The sequence below is a fragment of the Meles meles genome, chromosome 1, assembly GCF_922984935.1.
Source record: "Meles meles chromosome 1, mMelMel3.1 paternal haplotype, whole genome shotgun sequence".
NCBI classification, from domain to species: Eukaryota; Metazoa; Chordata; class Mammalia; order Carnivora; family Mustelidae; genus Meles; species Meles meles.
Window position 1 is genome coordinate 209066221 of NC_060066.1, and position 13576 is coordinate 209079796.

At 50.5% G+C, this 13576-nt stretch overlaps 1 protein-coding gene across 1 annotated transcript in view; it reads left to right on the forward strand.

The window, feature by feature from the left end:
• The window catches only part of MTOR (mechanistic target of rapamycin kinase), a 122295-nt gene that overhangs the window by 1789 nt on the left and 106930 nt on the right, over positions 1 to 13576 (forward strand). The window contains exons 2-8 of the mRNA XM_046001148.1: positions 900 to 1075; positions 1668 to 1776; positions 2460 to 2692; positions 4493 to 4693; positions 5450 to 5584; positions 11459 to 11734; positions 11824 to 11932. Coding sequence (XP_045857104.1) covers positions 914 to 1075; positions 1668 to 1776; positions 2460 to 2692; positions 4493 to 4693; positions 5450 to 5584; positions 11459 to 11734; positions 11824 to 11932 — 1225 coding nt within the window. The 5' untranslated portion in view covers positions 900 to 913. The remainder of the gene's footprint in view (positions 1 to 899; positions 1076 to 1667; positions 1777 to 2459; positions 2693 to 4492; positions 4694 to 5449; positions 5585 to 11458; positions 11735 to 11823; positions 11933 to 13576) is intronic.

Below are 13576 nucleotides of genomic sequence, written 5' to 3' on the forward strand. Positions count from 1 at the left end.
TAGTGCCTGGCACTAGGCTGTGTCGGTAGTGGTCATAGTGATAATAATAGCTAACAATTACTAAGCACTCAGTGTGTGCCTGGCACTGTTCCGAGCCCTTGCTAACATTTATTAACTCGTTTAACCCTCACATCAACGCTATGAGTTAGGTAATGTTCCCCTGTTGCAGGTGAGGAAACAGGGACATTTTAAGTATTTTCCTCAAGAATATAATTTTGATACAATTTTTTTAGGTTTTATTTATTTATTAGAGAGAGAGCACAAGAGGGAGCAGGGGGGCAGGCAAAGGGAGAGGGAGAAGCAGATTCCCCCCTGAGCAAGGAGCCTGATGCGGGGGCTCGATCCCAGGACCCTGGGATCATGACCTGAGCCAAAGGCACATGCTTCACTGACTGGGCCTCCCAGGCGCCCTGTAATTTTGGACTGGATTTGAACCCAGGTAGTCTGGCTCCACAGCCCACCGTTTGACCTTGTCTGCTATGCCACCTGTTTTTTGTTTTTTTAAGATCTTATTTATTTATTTGACAGAGAGAAAGAGAGAGATCACAAGTAGGTAGAGAGGCAGGCAGAAAGAGAGGGGGGGAAGCAGGCTCCCCGCCAAGCAGAGAGCCCAATGCGGGGCTCGATCCCAGGACCCTGAGATCATGACCTGAGCCCAAGGCAGAGGCTTCACCCACTGAGCCACCCGGGCACCCTACGCCGCCTCTTTTAAATGCCAGTCACTGTTGACTAAATCAAGGCTTTCTGTACGTTCCTCGGTGAGGTCTTCCAACCTTTTTACAATCCCCTTCCTGACCTGGGAGGGGTGGAAACCTGTACTGAGGAACCCCGGTCATAAAGAAAGAAATTCATCACCGTGGTTTGTGATGCAGAGCATTCAAGGAAGTTTCTCTCCAAAGAACCTCAGGCCAAGATGCTGGGAACCGGACCCGCTGCCGCCACCGCAGCCACCACCACGTCTAGCAACGTGAGCGTCCTGCAGCAGTTCGCCAGTGGCCTGAAGAGCCGGAATGAGGAGACCAGGGCCAAAGCTGCCAAGGAGCTCCAGCACTATGTGACCATGGAGCTTCGAGAGGTTTGGGCTGCCGTGATTCGTCCAGGGGTGTTTGGTCCAAATGTGCCAGCAGCGGTTTAGACTCCTTTGACAGCTCAGGGAGGGTTTGGAACATGAAGGCCTCTAATCCCTCCTGTCTTAGAACGCCCAGGTTCCTTTGCAGCGCCTGGACGGTTCTATGGCAGTTCTGTGTTGTGATGGCATTCAGGAGTCAGTGTGGAGTCAGCTGTTTCTTTTCTTTTTTTTTTTTTTTTTTGTTTATCCTACTGTATTCCAGACCTTCAGTTCCTTCCATCTGATAGCAGTGGTTGGGATGGGTTTAGAGAGTTGGTAGCCTGGGGCTTTCTAGAGAGTCAGCCCATGTGACGTCAGGAAGGTGTCTTGTTCATCCTTGGAACGCCGGGATGTCGCCTGCTCGACAAGTGTTTGTCCCATAAACAGATGCCACAGTTTACAACCGTGAAAGTGGGCAGCAGCTTTGTCCTTTGGGTTGAGCTGTGCCTGCCGGCCGCTGCTCAGTCCTTACCCCCCCCCGGAAGCCGCCCCCTCCCCTACCCCTGCCCCAGCTTCAGGGAGTCAGCCGAGGCTGTTCTGAGTACACCTTCCTTTGCAGATGAGTCAGGAGGAGTCTACTCGCTTCTATGATCAGCTGAACCATCACATTTTTGAACTGGTTTCCAGCTCAGATGCCAATGAGAGGAAAGGGGGCATCTTGGCCATAGGTAAGGACGGAGTCTCTGGTGAGAGTAACAGCTGGAAATAAAGGGGGGTTCACCTTTGTGTCCACTGCCCCTGTGTCTGCTGTGTACTGGTGCCGCGTTCTTATCTGTTTAAGGAATTTTTAAGGAGCCTTGTGGCTTTCAGTGTACTTATTCCGGCATGAGTTCTAGCAGCATGGGCAGAGCTGGTATTTTCAGACACAGAGTCTGAGACCTGTGGCACAGCTTTTCTAGGGCCAGATAGTGGCCTTGCTGAGACTGGAAGCCCCCTTCCCTTCTGCCACCCCACGTTGCTTGTTGCAGGCTCTGGGGTCCCCCTAGAGCAGTTTGGCGTAGCAGGGCTCACGAACGGAAGGGAGAGGTGGGGAACGGATGAAAAGCGTGTCGTTCGCAAATCCCAGGGCCTGGTTTGGTGGATTCCTATTCATTCTCAGTTCGTTCTCTTTTTCTTGTTGGGAAAATAAATCATCTGTGCGAAAATGAGGTTATTTGGCTGTAGGTAGGTGTTCTGGCCCAAGTATCAAGTCTGTTGCTTTAAAATGAAAACTCTCCACATCCTTCCCGTCTGGAAGTTGCATTCTGTGCTCAAAGTAGAAGGAAGAGGTCACTTGCCAGCCTCCCTTTCAGCCTTGCTCTCCTGGATAGGATGCGCCCAACCTCACCCTTTGCCTCCCTCTCTTTCCCAGCCAGCCTCATAGGAGTGGAAGGCGGGAATGCCACTCGCATCGGCAGATTCGCGAACTATCTTCGGAACCTCCTCCCCTCCAATGACCCAGTCGTCATGGAGATGGCATCCAAGGCCATTGGCCGCCTCGCCATGGCAGGTGACACTTTCACGGCTGAGTATGTGGAGTTTGAGGTGAAGCGAGCCTTGGAGTGGCTGGGCGCCGACCGCAATGAGGGCCGGAGACACGCAGCTGTGAGTGCCCATGGGGCGGGGTCCCCCACACAACATGCTCAGGTCCCTGAAAGGCAGACAGTGAGGGAACGTTCCAGGCAAAGCCACTGTGCTTCTCAGGGGCCTTCAGTTCTGTCCCAAATCCCTTTCTCTTTTTGCCCTGAGCTCCATATCTGAAGACAAAACTTAGAGTTGTCTTTTGTTGCTGGAGAGGCAGCCCTAAGTGCATCCCATACCTTGACCTCTAATGTTCTAGAATCAACATTGCCTCCTAAGCAGAAGACACCTCTCAGCCATAGGCAAGAGAAGAAGCCACAAGCCAAAAGGTTTCCAAAGCCCCAGACAACTGTATATGTGATCCTGTCAGTGTCTGTCAAGGTCCCTGTGCTGTACCCTGGGCGTACGGAGGGACTAAGAGTAGGGGAGGAGCAGGGCAGTAGGGCCTTCACCTCCCCCACTGGGAGCAGTGGCCTGCCTCCTTTCAGGCCTTTCTTGTCTTATTTATTTGTTTGTTTGTTTAAATTTATTGATTTGAGAGAGAGAGAGAGCACGTGCATATGTGTGTGTGAGTGCGGGGAGGGGCGGAGAGAGAAGAAGAGAAAGTCTCAAGCAGATTCCCCGCTGAGCATGAGCCTGAGACAGGACTCAATCTCGGGACCCGGAGATCACAACCTGAGCTGTTGGCTGACTGCACCACTCAGGTGCCCCTCTTGTTTGTTTTTTAGGTATTTATTGATCGATTAGTACCTGGCCCAGACTTCCTCTCTCCCCATTGGCTATTCTGCACTGGGGGAGTGGGAGCCTTTTTTCCTCCTCTCGTGGTGTATCTCCACTTCTTCTTCTTCTTTTTTTTTTTTTTAAAGTAGGCTCCATCCCCATTGTGAAGCCCAACGTGGGATCAAGTCCTGCATCAGACTCCCTGCTTGGTGGGAAGCCTGCTTCTCCCTCTCCCACTCCCCCTGCTTGTATTCCCTCTCTCACTATCTCTCTCTGTCAAATAAATAAAATCTTGAAAAAAAAAAGAGAGAGGATCAGGGAGAGGGCAGCGCCTAAGTAGCTCAGTTAGTTAAGCCTCTGCTTTCAGCCAGGTCATGATCCCAGGGTCTTTGCATCGAGCCCTGCATTGGGCTCCCTGCTCAGCGGAGAGCCTGCTTCTCCCTATCCTTCTGCAGCTCCCCCTGCTTTTGCTCTCTCTTAAATAAATAAAATCTTTTAAAAAGAGAGAGAGAGAGACAGGGAATCTGAGAATGAATGTGGTAGGGATCAAAGCGTCATTTGGATCCTTTCCAGTTGGCTCCCTCTTTAGGAGCCAGCCCCACGAGCGGGGATCCTGGTACTGGGTGAGAAACAGACACACGGAGCCTGGTTCAAGTCCGTTTTGTCCTTCCTGACTCCGAAACTTGGAGCAACCTCTGACCTTCAGTTTCTTCCATTGTCAGAGGAACATAATAGCGAGAGTAAATATCAAATGGTGTTCTTAGTTCATTCAATAAATGCTTATTGAATAATGCTGTGTTCCAGGGATGGTTTTAGGCTATCAGTGGGGCAGTATACAAAGTATAAAACACATCTACCTTTCAGAGCTTATGTTCTAACATGACGAACATCCTGGGTTTGTAAACACCCTAGGATAACGGACACTAAGATGTTTGATCAATTTTACTTTTACTCCTAGATCGCCAGAGATTCCTAGCTGGGAGGGTGGACAAGTTTGCTCTCCTCCTAATGCATATATATGCTCCAGGATGACAAGAGACCTATCGTGACAGAACCAAACTGTCTGGCACAGACGAGAGTCCTCTGTGTGCTTTTCTCTCCCAGGTTCTGGTTCTCCGCGAGCTGGCCATCAGCGTCCCCACCTTCTTCTTCCAGCAAGTGCAGCCCTTCTTTGACAACATTTTTGTGGCCGTGTGGGACCCCAAACAGGCCATCCGTGAGGGAGCCGTAGCCGCCCTTCGTGCCTGTTTGATTCTCACCACCCAGCGTGAGCCAAAGGAGATGCAGAAGCCTCAGTGGTACCGGGTGAGCACGTGGCCATCCCACCCCCTGCCGAGCACGTGTCCGTACAGCATTGTCTGGCCCAAAGGGCTGCCACGGGGCCTTGCCACAGAGCAGGCATCACATTTGCATGGGTCTCCAGTGATTTCGTAAGCTCAGTACAAATCAATAGTTATTTCATTGGATTTCACTAGAGCAAAGATCTGTTGGTCGCCACGCCTTTATTTTATGGTACCACTAAGAATGAAAATGTGATCCAGTTAAACTGTGACTCACTGTCTTCTTGTCAACAATTATAAGAGCTCTCTTCTTAGAGCTCTTAAATTATAGAAAAATGGGTATCTGAGAAGCAGCAACATACAATGATACTTAGAAAGGGCTGGTTTTCTCTCCTCCAGCATCATAAGCCCTGTGCCCATTGCTGGTGCCGAAAAACCTAAACCAAGGAGCTTATTACTACAAAGAGAGCCCTGAACGTGGCATTGGAGACGTGGGTTCTAGGCTTGGCACAATTTGCTGTGTGAACTTGGACAAGCCATTTAATTTCCTGGAGCCTCTGTTCATCTAAGTAGGGATGGTCATGGTCTCTACCTCACGATATTGTGCGGGTTCAAGCTAAATTAAAGGAGAGAACTTGGTTACTTCATATCATTGATGTTGCTGGCACAAGCCACTGAGCAGGTCTGGTCACACCGCAGAACCCCCTATGTGAAGGGGATAGGCCTGTGTTCTTTCTACCTTTGGACCTTGGGTAATTGACACATTCTGTATCTCTCATAGCACACATTTGAAGAAGCAGAGAAAGGGTTTGATGAGACATTGGCCAAGGAGAAGGGCATGAATCGGGATGATCGCATCCATGGAGCCTTGCTGATCCTCAACGAGCTGGTCCGCATCAGCAGCATGGAGGGAGAGGTGAGAAGCCGTGTCAGCAGGGAGTCTGGTTTCCCACGTGCCATTCCGTGAACAGGACAGGCGACATCCTTGTCCTTATGAGGGTATGATGTAAGGGACACAGGCGATAAGCAAGTAAACAAGGTCATTTCAGAAAAGCACTAAGTAATGGGATGGAGGGGAGCAGGGGGAGGGGATGACTTCCTCTCCGGGGTGGTGCTGTTTGAGCTGAGACCTGCAGGACATGGAAGGGTGAGCCTTGCAATAGGCAGGAAGATTGAGTTCCAGGTGGAGGCTTTGAGGTAGGAGAGAGTTTGACAAGTTCGGGGAACAGAAAAAAGGGAAATGTGGGTGGGGCACAAGACCGAGGGAGAGAGGGGAGGGCCCAATTCAGAGGCCTCATGTTTGTGGTAAGCACTGGCTTTTATTCTCACTGCAAAAATCTGGGGTGTGTATACTGGGGAGTGGTGTGAGGACCTTCTTTTTAATAATCATTGGTGACTTGTGGGGCAAAGTGGTGCTTGTGCAGGGGCAGGAATGAAAGCAAGAGACTAGTTAGGGGGTGTGGTTAAAAGTCCAGCATTTTTGTTAGGGAAATAGCCTGGGAGAGAGAAACTGGGAGAGAGCAAGGAGAGGCGGGCGAGCCATCACAAGACAGCGAAGGAGAGTGGGCTGGAAGCATGCCAGGCTCCCATGCAGGGCCACCGTGGGGGCCTCAGGCCACAGTTGGCTCTCCGGGGAGGCCCGCCGCAGCATCGCTCCCATGTGCTTTCCTTGGCTAGAGGCAGCCAGCCCATGACAGGTGCGGCCGTGCCACCAACATGGTGACATTTTCAGAGTCACAGCAGGGGCCCTTGGTCAACTGCGCTGCTTGTAGTTGGGGGTCCCGTTCTCCTGGCTGCCTGGGGGCCTATTGAAGTGGTCTGGGCGGGTGATGGTGGTGACCTCCACTGGCGTTGGCCGTGTAGACTCGTGGTGTGGCTTCCGTGTCAGCATGCTGGATGCAGGCTGTATCTGGAAGTAGAGCTCTGTCCACGAGTCCTCCTGTGGGGAGTGAGCTGGTGTGCAATTTTGCCCCCGGGCTTCTTGCTTGAATAGACCTGGGGGTCATTTGGTAATGGCCGTGCTGTAGGCGTGGGCCAGCACCTGCTGCTGTGTGTGGAGGACCCAGGAGTCTAGCTTGGAATTCCCGCTCCTCTCTCTACTGTCTGGCTTGGGTACGTTATTTTACTTCCTTTAGCCTCATTTTTCTTGCTTTTCACGGGGATCTCATCCACCTCATTGGGCTCCTGTGAGGTTTCTAAATATAGTCGGCCCTTGAACAACACAGGTTTGAGCTGCATGGGTCCACATATATGTGGATTTTTTTTTTTTTTCCAGTAAAAATGTTGGGAAGTTTTTTGGAGGTTTGTGATATCTGGAAACCTAACAGATGAATCGCGTAGCCTAGAAACATTGGATAAATTAAGAAGTTGGGTATGTCGCAAATGCATGAGATACATGTAGATACTAGTCTGTTTCATTCCTACCACAAAACATGCACAAATCTATTACACAATTAGAAATTTACCTGAACTCACGCACACCAGCACTGACAGACTGTACACAGTGCCGTTCGCAGTCTAGAGAAACGTGAGCAAATCTGAAGATACGATATTAAATCCTAACTGCGTAAAATTTGCGTGACATGCTGTCTTCTACAGTAGTTCAGTAGCCACTTCCTGTTGCTATTGCCGTGAGCTCGAGAGTTGCAAATGTCTGGCTAAAATACTGTGCGAGGCTCATCTTCTGTGTGCACGGTCCGCCCTTCCAGTCGCCGTGAAAAGTGCCCTGTCGCACTTCTGTGTTTCCCGTCATGTTTAGAGCAGTACTGTAACCTTGAATAATACTATGGAACCGGGGGGCACCTGGGTGGCTCAGTGGGTTAAAGCCTCTGCCTTCGGCTCGGGTCATGGTCCCAGGGTCGTGGGATCCAGCCCTGCATTGGGTTCTCTGCTCAGTGAGGAGCCTGCTTCCTCCTCTCTCTCTGCCTGCCTCTCTGCCTACTTGTGATCTCTCGCTCTCAAATAAATAAGTAATAAAATCTTAAAAAAAAAAATACTATGGAACTGGACCGAGAGCCACTAGTAAGAGAGCCAAGAAGCAAGTCATGACATTCTAAGAAAGGTGAATTGCTTGCGGGGCACTGATTAAGGTCTGCAGCTGTGGCTGCCCTCCGTTTCAAGACAAAGGAATCCAGCATGAGGACCGTCGCAAAAAAGGAAAAGGAAATCCGCGAAGCTGTTGCTGCAGCTATGCCAACCGGCACAAAAATCTCGTGCTTTTTGAAAAATCTCTTTTTATCTCATACTGAACATGCAGCTTTTATGTGGGAACAGGATTGCCATAAGAAAGGCACACTCCCAGACTAACACGATTCAAGAAAAAGGGAAATCATTATCTGACAACTTGAGAGCAAAAGGAAGGTGAAGGACCGAAAGCTGGAGAATTGAATACCAGCAGAAGATGGTTTGATAAGTTTGGAAAGAGGTTTGACTTAAAAAAAAAAAAAAAAAGTCCAGATAACAGGAGAAGCCGCTGCTTCTGACTAAGAGGCAGCAGATGAGTTCCCAGAGGCCATAAAGATGATCACTGAAGAGAAAGGATGTGTCTGAATAGGCCTTTAGTGCAGACGAAAGTGCCTTACTCCGGAAAAGAAAATGCCACAAAGGACATTTATTAGGAGGAGAAGCAAGCACCAGGATTCCAGGCAGGAAGTAGCGGGCTAATTCTCTCGTTGTACAGCACAGTCGAGTTTTATGATCAGGACGGCCCTTATCTGTAAGTTGCTAGCCCTGGAGCTTTGAAGGGAGGAGATAAACACCACAAGAACTCTGCTTTGTCTCGGAAGTCAAGACGTACCTTGCGGGTAAGGGACCGCTTTTTGAAATTCTTTCAATATTGGACAACGTCCCTGGCCACCCGGAACCCCAGGAGCTCAACACCAGCCATCAAAATCACCTACCTGCCCCCAAATACGATGTCTCTAATTCAGCCTCCAGATCTGGGTGGGTCATGACTTTAAGGCTCATTACACATCACACTTCATGAAAAGGATTGTCAACACTACGGAAGAGAACCCCGATGGGAAGTCTGGAAGGATTGCTCCATTGAAAATGCCATTGTTGTAGACAAAGCCCCAAATGTCATCAAGCCTGAAACAATAGATTCCGGCTGGAGAAAACTGTGACCAGATCTCACGCATGACTTCATAGGAGTTGCAACAAAGCCAGTCAAAGAAACCATGAAAGAGATCGAAAGAAAGCGAATATGGTTCCAAAGGGTGGGGGGTGCTGAAGGGTGACACGATCTTGGAAAATCTCAAGAGCTAACAGACGCCACGGCAGAGGACCGAGCAGAAGATGACTTGAGGGAGGTGAGTGTCTCAGAACTGGCACTAGATGATGGGGGAGAAGGACCTGGAAGAAGCAGGGCCAGGACCCAGGGGACGTCTGATTAGTCAGGATTGCACTTGATGCCTTTTACGACACGGATCCCTCTGTGATGCAGGCACTGAAACGAAGCCAGCCATGGAAGAGGGCTCACTACTGTAGAAAGACATTTGTAGAGAAACGAGAAAGCCAAAAAGTCAAACAAGTTATGACGTATTTCTGTAAAGTTGCACGGGAGGTGGGGTGGGGGGGGCGTGTCTATTCCAGATATAAGATTATAATTTTATAACTTGTTAATTCATTCAACAGATATTCATTGAGCACCTGCCTAAGAGCCAGAGTAATGCAGCAGTAAATAAAACATTCTATTCTACCAGGGGGAGACAATACACAAATAAGTAGAAAGGTACACAGCTGACCTTTGAACGACCTTTGGGCATCAGTCCCCCCACACAGTCGAAAATCCACATATAACTTTTGATTCCCCCAAACATAACTACTAATAGCCTCCTGTTGGCCAGAAACCTTACCGATAACATGAACAGTCAATTAACACGCATTTCAATATGTTTTGTGTATACTATATTTTTGCAACAAAGTAAGCTAGAGAAAATAAAATACTGGTAAAATCATAAGAAAGAGAAAGTACTGGGTTTATGGGGAAACATCCATAGTAAATGGACCGGTGCAGTTCATGCTCCTGCTGTTCAAGGCTCAGCTGTAGGGTATTGTATGGTGATGAGTGTTCTGGAGAAAAGTAGGGCAGGGAAGAGACCAGGAAGTGCTAGCATGGATCAAGGATTACATTTTAGAAGGTAACATTTGGGCACAGTTGTGAAAGAGGTAAGAAAGAGCCATACAAATAGAGACCTGGGCAGAGTGTTTCAGACAGCTGGTCTGTAGGTGCGAAGGCCTCGGGGCAGGAGCAGGCTGCCTTTGGAGGGGAACGAGATGGCCATTGGGACTGAGTTGTGTGACAGGAAAGAGGGGGCGGGAGATGGAGTCAGAGGAACGCTGGGGTAAGGAAAGGGGTACATTGTGTGGGGTCTTGGGACACAAGACGCCGTATAGACCGCGTGTGTGAAGTGGGAAGCTGTTAGGGGGTTTTGAGCAGTGAAGCGATGTTACCCTCACGTTTCAGAAGGATCTCTGTGGCGGCCCTGTTGTGTGGATTATCGGCAGGGCCGGGGCTGATTATGTCCGGAGTCCAGTTAGGAAGGAACTGCAGCAGCCTTAGGAGAGGCAGCTTGAATCCTAGGGGGACCTGTGCAGGCACAAGGAGTAGCTGGATTCTGAATTTGGGACTTGGGGCACAGTGGGAAGGAGAGCAGTCAAGGTTTTGGGCCTGAGTGACTGGGAAGATAAGGTGGTATTTGCTGAGACAGGAGGACTGAGGTAGAAGGAACAGGTTTGGGGTAGAAGGTCAGGAGTTTGCTTATGAGTATGTTAAGTTTGAGACACCCATTGGGTAGAGCACTGAGTCTTTCTTGGGGGGATCTGGGTGGAGAGGTAGATATGGGAGTCATCAGCACATAGCCGTGATGTCGAGTCCCGAGACCAGGTGACTAGTTCCCCAGCAGAGGGCTAGTGTCGTTGCAGAAGAGGTGGGGCCTGGTACCCAAGGTCAGGAGATGAGCAACACAGGGGGGACCAAGGGGCAGCTGTGCGGGGAAGAGAGGAACTGCAAGGAGCCAGGAAGTTTTGGGATCCAAGAAGCCAAGGAAGAAAGTTTTCAGAGAGGAGGAAACCTCAAGTTGGATCAAATGCTGCAGATAAGTCAGATAAGATGAAGATAAGATGAAGACTGAGAGTTGACCATCCCAGGTAGCAGCATCGGAGTCCTGGGTGAGCCTGATAAGAAAAGTGCAGGACATTTCTGAAAAGTGAGAATGCCTGTGTCGAGAACAGTATGGAAGTTGAGAAACAAATTGTTTTATGTCCTTCTCAGTTTGGACTGTCACTAAGCAGCCCTTTGACTAGGACGTAGATGTGAATTCTCAGTAAGTCAGGTTAGTCCCCACCTGCCACGGAATTCCTCAGATCCCGAGAAAATTACTTGCCCAAGTTGTTTCTGCCTGGGTTTCTGATGAGGAGAGGAGACTGTCCTCTCTGCCAAGACCCGGGCGTGGGATTGCCCGTCACCCTCGCCAGAGGTTTCCCAGGCACAACCTTAGGTCTAGAGTCACGGCCATTTGTAGCTCAGCTTTCCCAAACCAAGGGAGGGGTCCTTGGCAGCCAGCCCCCTGCTGCTCCTTCGTCCTTCAGTAGGTGGTGCCCTTCTGCCGGAATTAGACCAGAACCCGCTGCAAGGTTCTGGGCAAATCCAGAAAGATGAGAAGCGGGCACCCCCCACTTTGAAAATAGTTCCCCTTCAGGGTGGGGCAGACGAGTCACTCTGCAGACCCCACAGCGGCTAGGCAAATGGCACCTGTGAGTAAAGCGGATCCCCTCCCCCATCACACAGCGCCTGAGAGAAGAAATGGAAGAAATCACACAGCAGCAGCTGGTGCATGACAAGTACTGCAAGGACCTCATGGGCTTCGGCACCAAACCGCGCCACATCACCCCCTTTACCAGCTTCCAGGCCGTCCAGCCCCCACAGTCCAACGCCTTGGTGGGACTGTTGGGGTACAGCTCTCACCAAGGCCTCATGGGGTTCGGGGCCTCCCCCAGCCCAGCGAAATCTACCCTGGTGGAGAGTCGGTGTTGCAGAGATCTGATGGAGGAGAAATTTGACCAGGTGAGTGGAGAGAGGTCCGCGCCCCCCCCCCCGCCCCTGCCCCCGCCCCCGCTCCTGCTCCCTCACCAACCCTCGCCCTCCGCCCTCAGGTGTGCCAGTGGGTGCTGAAATGCAGGAATAGCAAGAACTCGCTGATCCAGATGACAATCCTTAATCTGTTGCCCCGCCTGGCCGCCTTTCGACCTTCTGCCTTCACAGGTGAGGTTTCTGCGGACATGTGTCATTCGCTGTTGGAGGGAGATGGAACAGAAGTCGTTCCCAAGAGTCATGTCTGCCTCTCGTTTGAAGCCAGTTGCGGGGCTCGTGTCTGGTGTCTTCGCCTCCCGTCTGGTTTCAGCCGCGCCTCGTTCAAGGTTGCTGCAGCTGTCACAGGGAGAATCAGGGTGCAGGCAGGGAGGCCGTTCTGGAGCCAAGCAACTCTGCGTGTATGGAAGACAAGTTCATGACCGGCTTAGGAGAGAGCAAAGGAAGGGCAGTTTGGGTCTTAGGTATTCCGCAGTAGCTTCTCTGTGGGGCAGGGAGGATGCGGTGACCGGCCTGCTTTGGCCCCTGGTCACCGCTCCCAGGGAAGAGGGCCGGCAGGTTTCAGAGACGCCAGACTGTGGGCTCCCATCTTCCTGCCCGGCTGGCACTGACTCCTGCAGCTGTCCTAGCTCAGGTGCTGGCGTCTCCCCACGGCCTTCCTGGGTGACTCCAGCCGGGCGTCCTCTCTTCCCCCTTCCTTTAGGGCCCCCAGCTGTGGGAAGGCTTTGGCATCTGACCTGGGACAAATCCCACTTCTGTCCTCAACTATGAGGTTTCAGCCAGGTTCTTTGACCCTCCTGGGCCTCCACTTCCTGACTTGTCAGCGGGGAATGTCAGTCCTTGCCTTGCAAGATGAGCTTCAGGAATGCCTGACCACCTCGTCCGTCTCACCCCCCAGTCCAGACGAAATGGGAAGAATACATGCTTGGTGTTCAACGTGCCGTGCATGAGATGAGAACGTGTTGAGTAAGGGCGAGACCATTAGCCACATAACATCAGTGAACCAGAGAGAAAGGATAACCATAAAAGTCGTATTTTTTCAGTTTTCCATTCTTTCTACCTGGTACCCAGCAGCTGTTCTCCTTTTTAATGACCAGACATGCCCCCGTGCAGTAGGGCTTTAAATAACCGTGGTTTGAAAGAAAGTAATAACTTTCTGTGGTTCAAAAGAAAGTAATAACTAGGCCGAATTTGATCAAAGTCTGTCATGCTGTAGAAGCAGTTACCCCAGCAAGTTCAAAGGACCGCCTAGGAGCAGGATACCAAGGCTCAGAGGTGTATTCTTTTGATATGGGTCTTTGTTGTTTTATTAAATATTATACTAAAATGTGTCATTGAAATGCAGCCTGGACAGCCCCATACATGTGGCCTCATGGGGAAGGTGCCACTTTTTTAAAGCTTACAGCTTGGAAGTCATTGCTTGAACTTCCCGATGACGCAAGCATTGGCTGTATCAAAAACACGCTAAGATTGTGCTGGAACCTCGAACAATTCCTAGTCTCTTAGGGTGCTGAATTGGGCAAAGGAGGTCACCCTCAGCTCCTTTCCTGCTGAAATGCTGTGTCCGTGCAGAAGTCCCATTTTCCTCGTGGATGTGCTCGGATTGTAAGGTTACATCACCTTGCTCTTCTGTTTTTTCTTTTCTTTTTTAAAGATTTTATTTATTTATTTGACAGAGATCACAAGCAGGCAAAGAGGCAGGCAGAGAGAGAGGGGAAGCAGGCTCCCCGCCGAGCAGAGAGCCCGATGTGGGGCTCGATCCCAGGACCCTGGGATCATGACCTGAGCTGAAGGCAGAGGCATTAACCCACTGAGCCA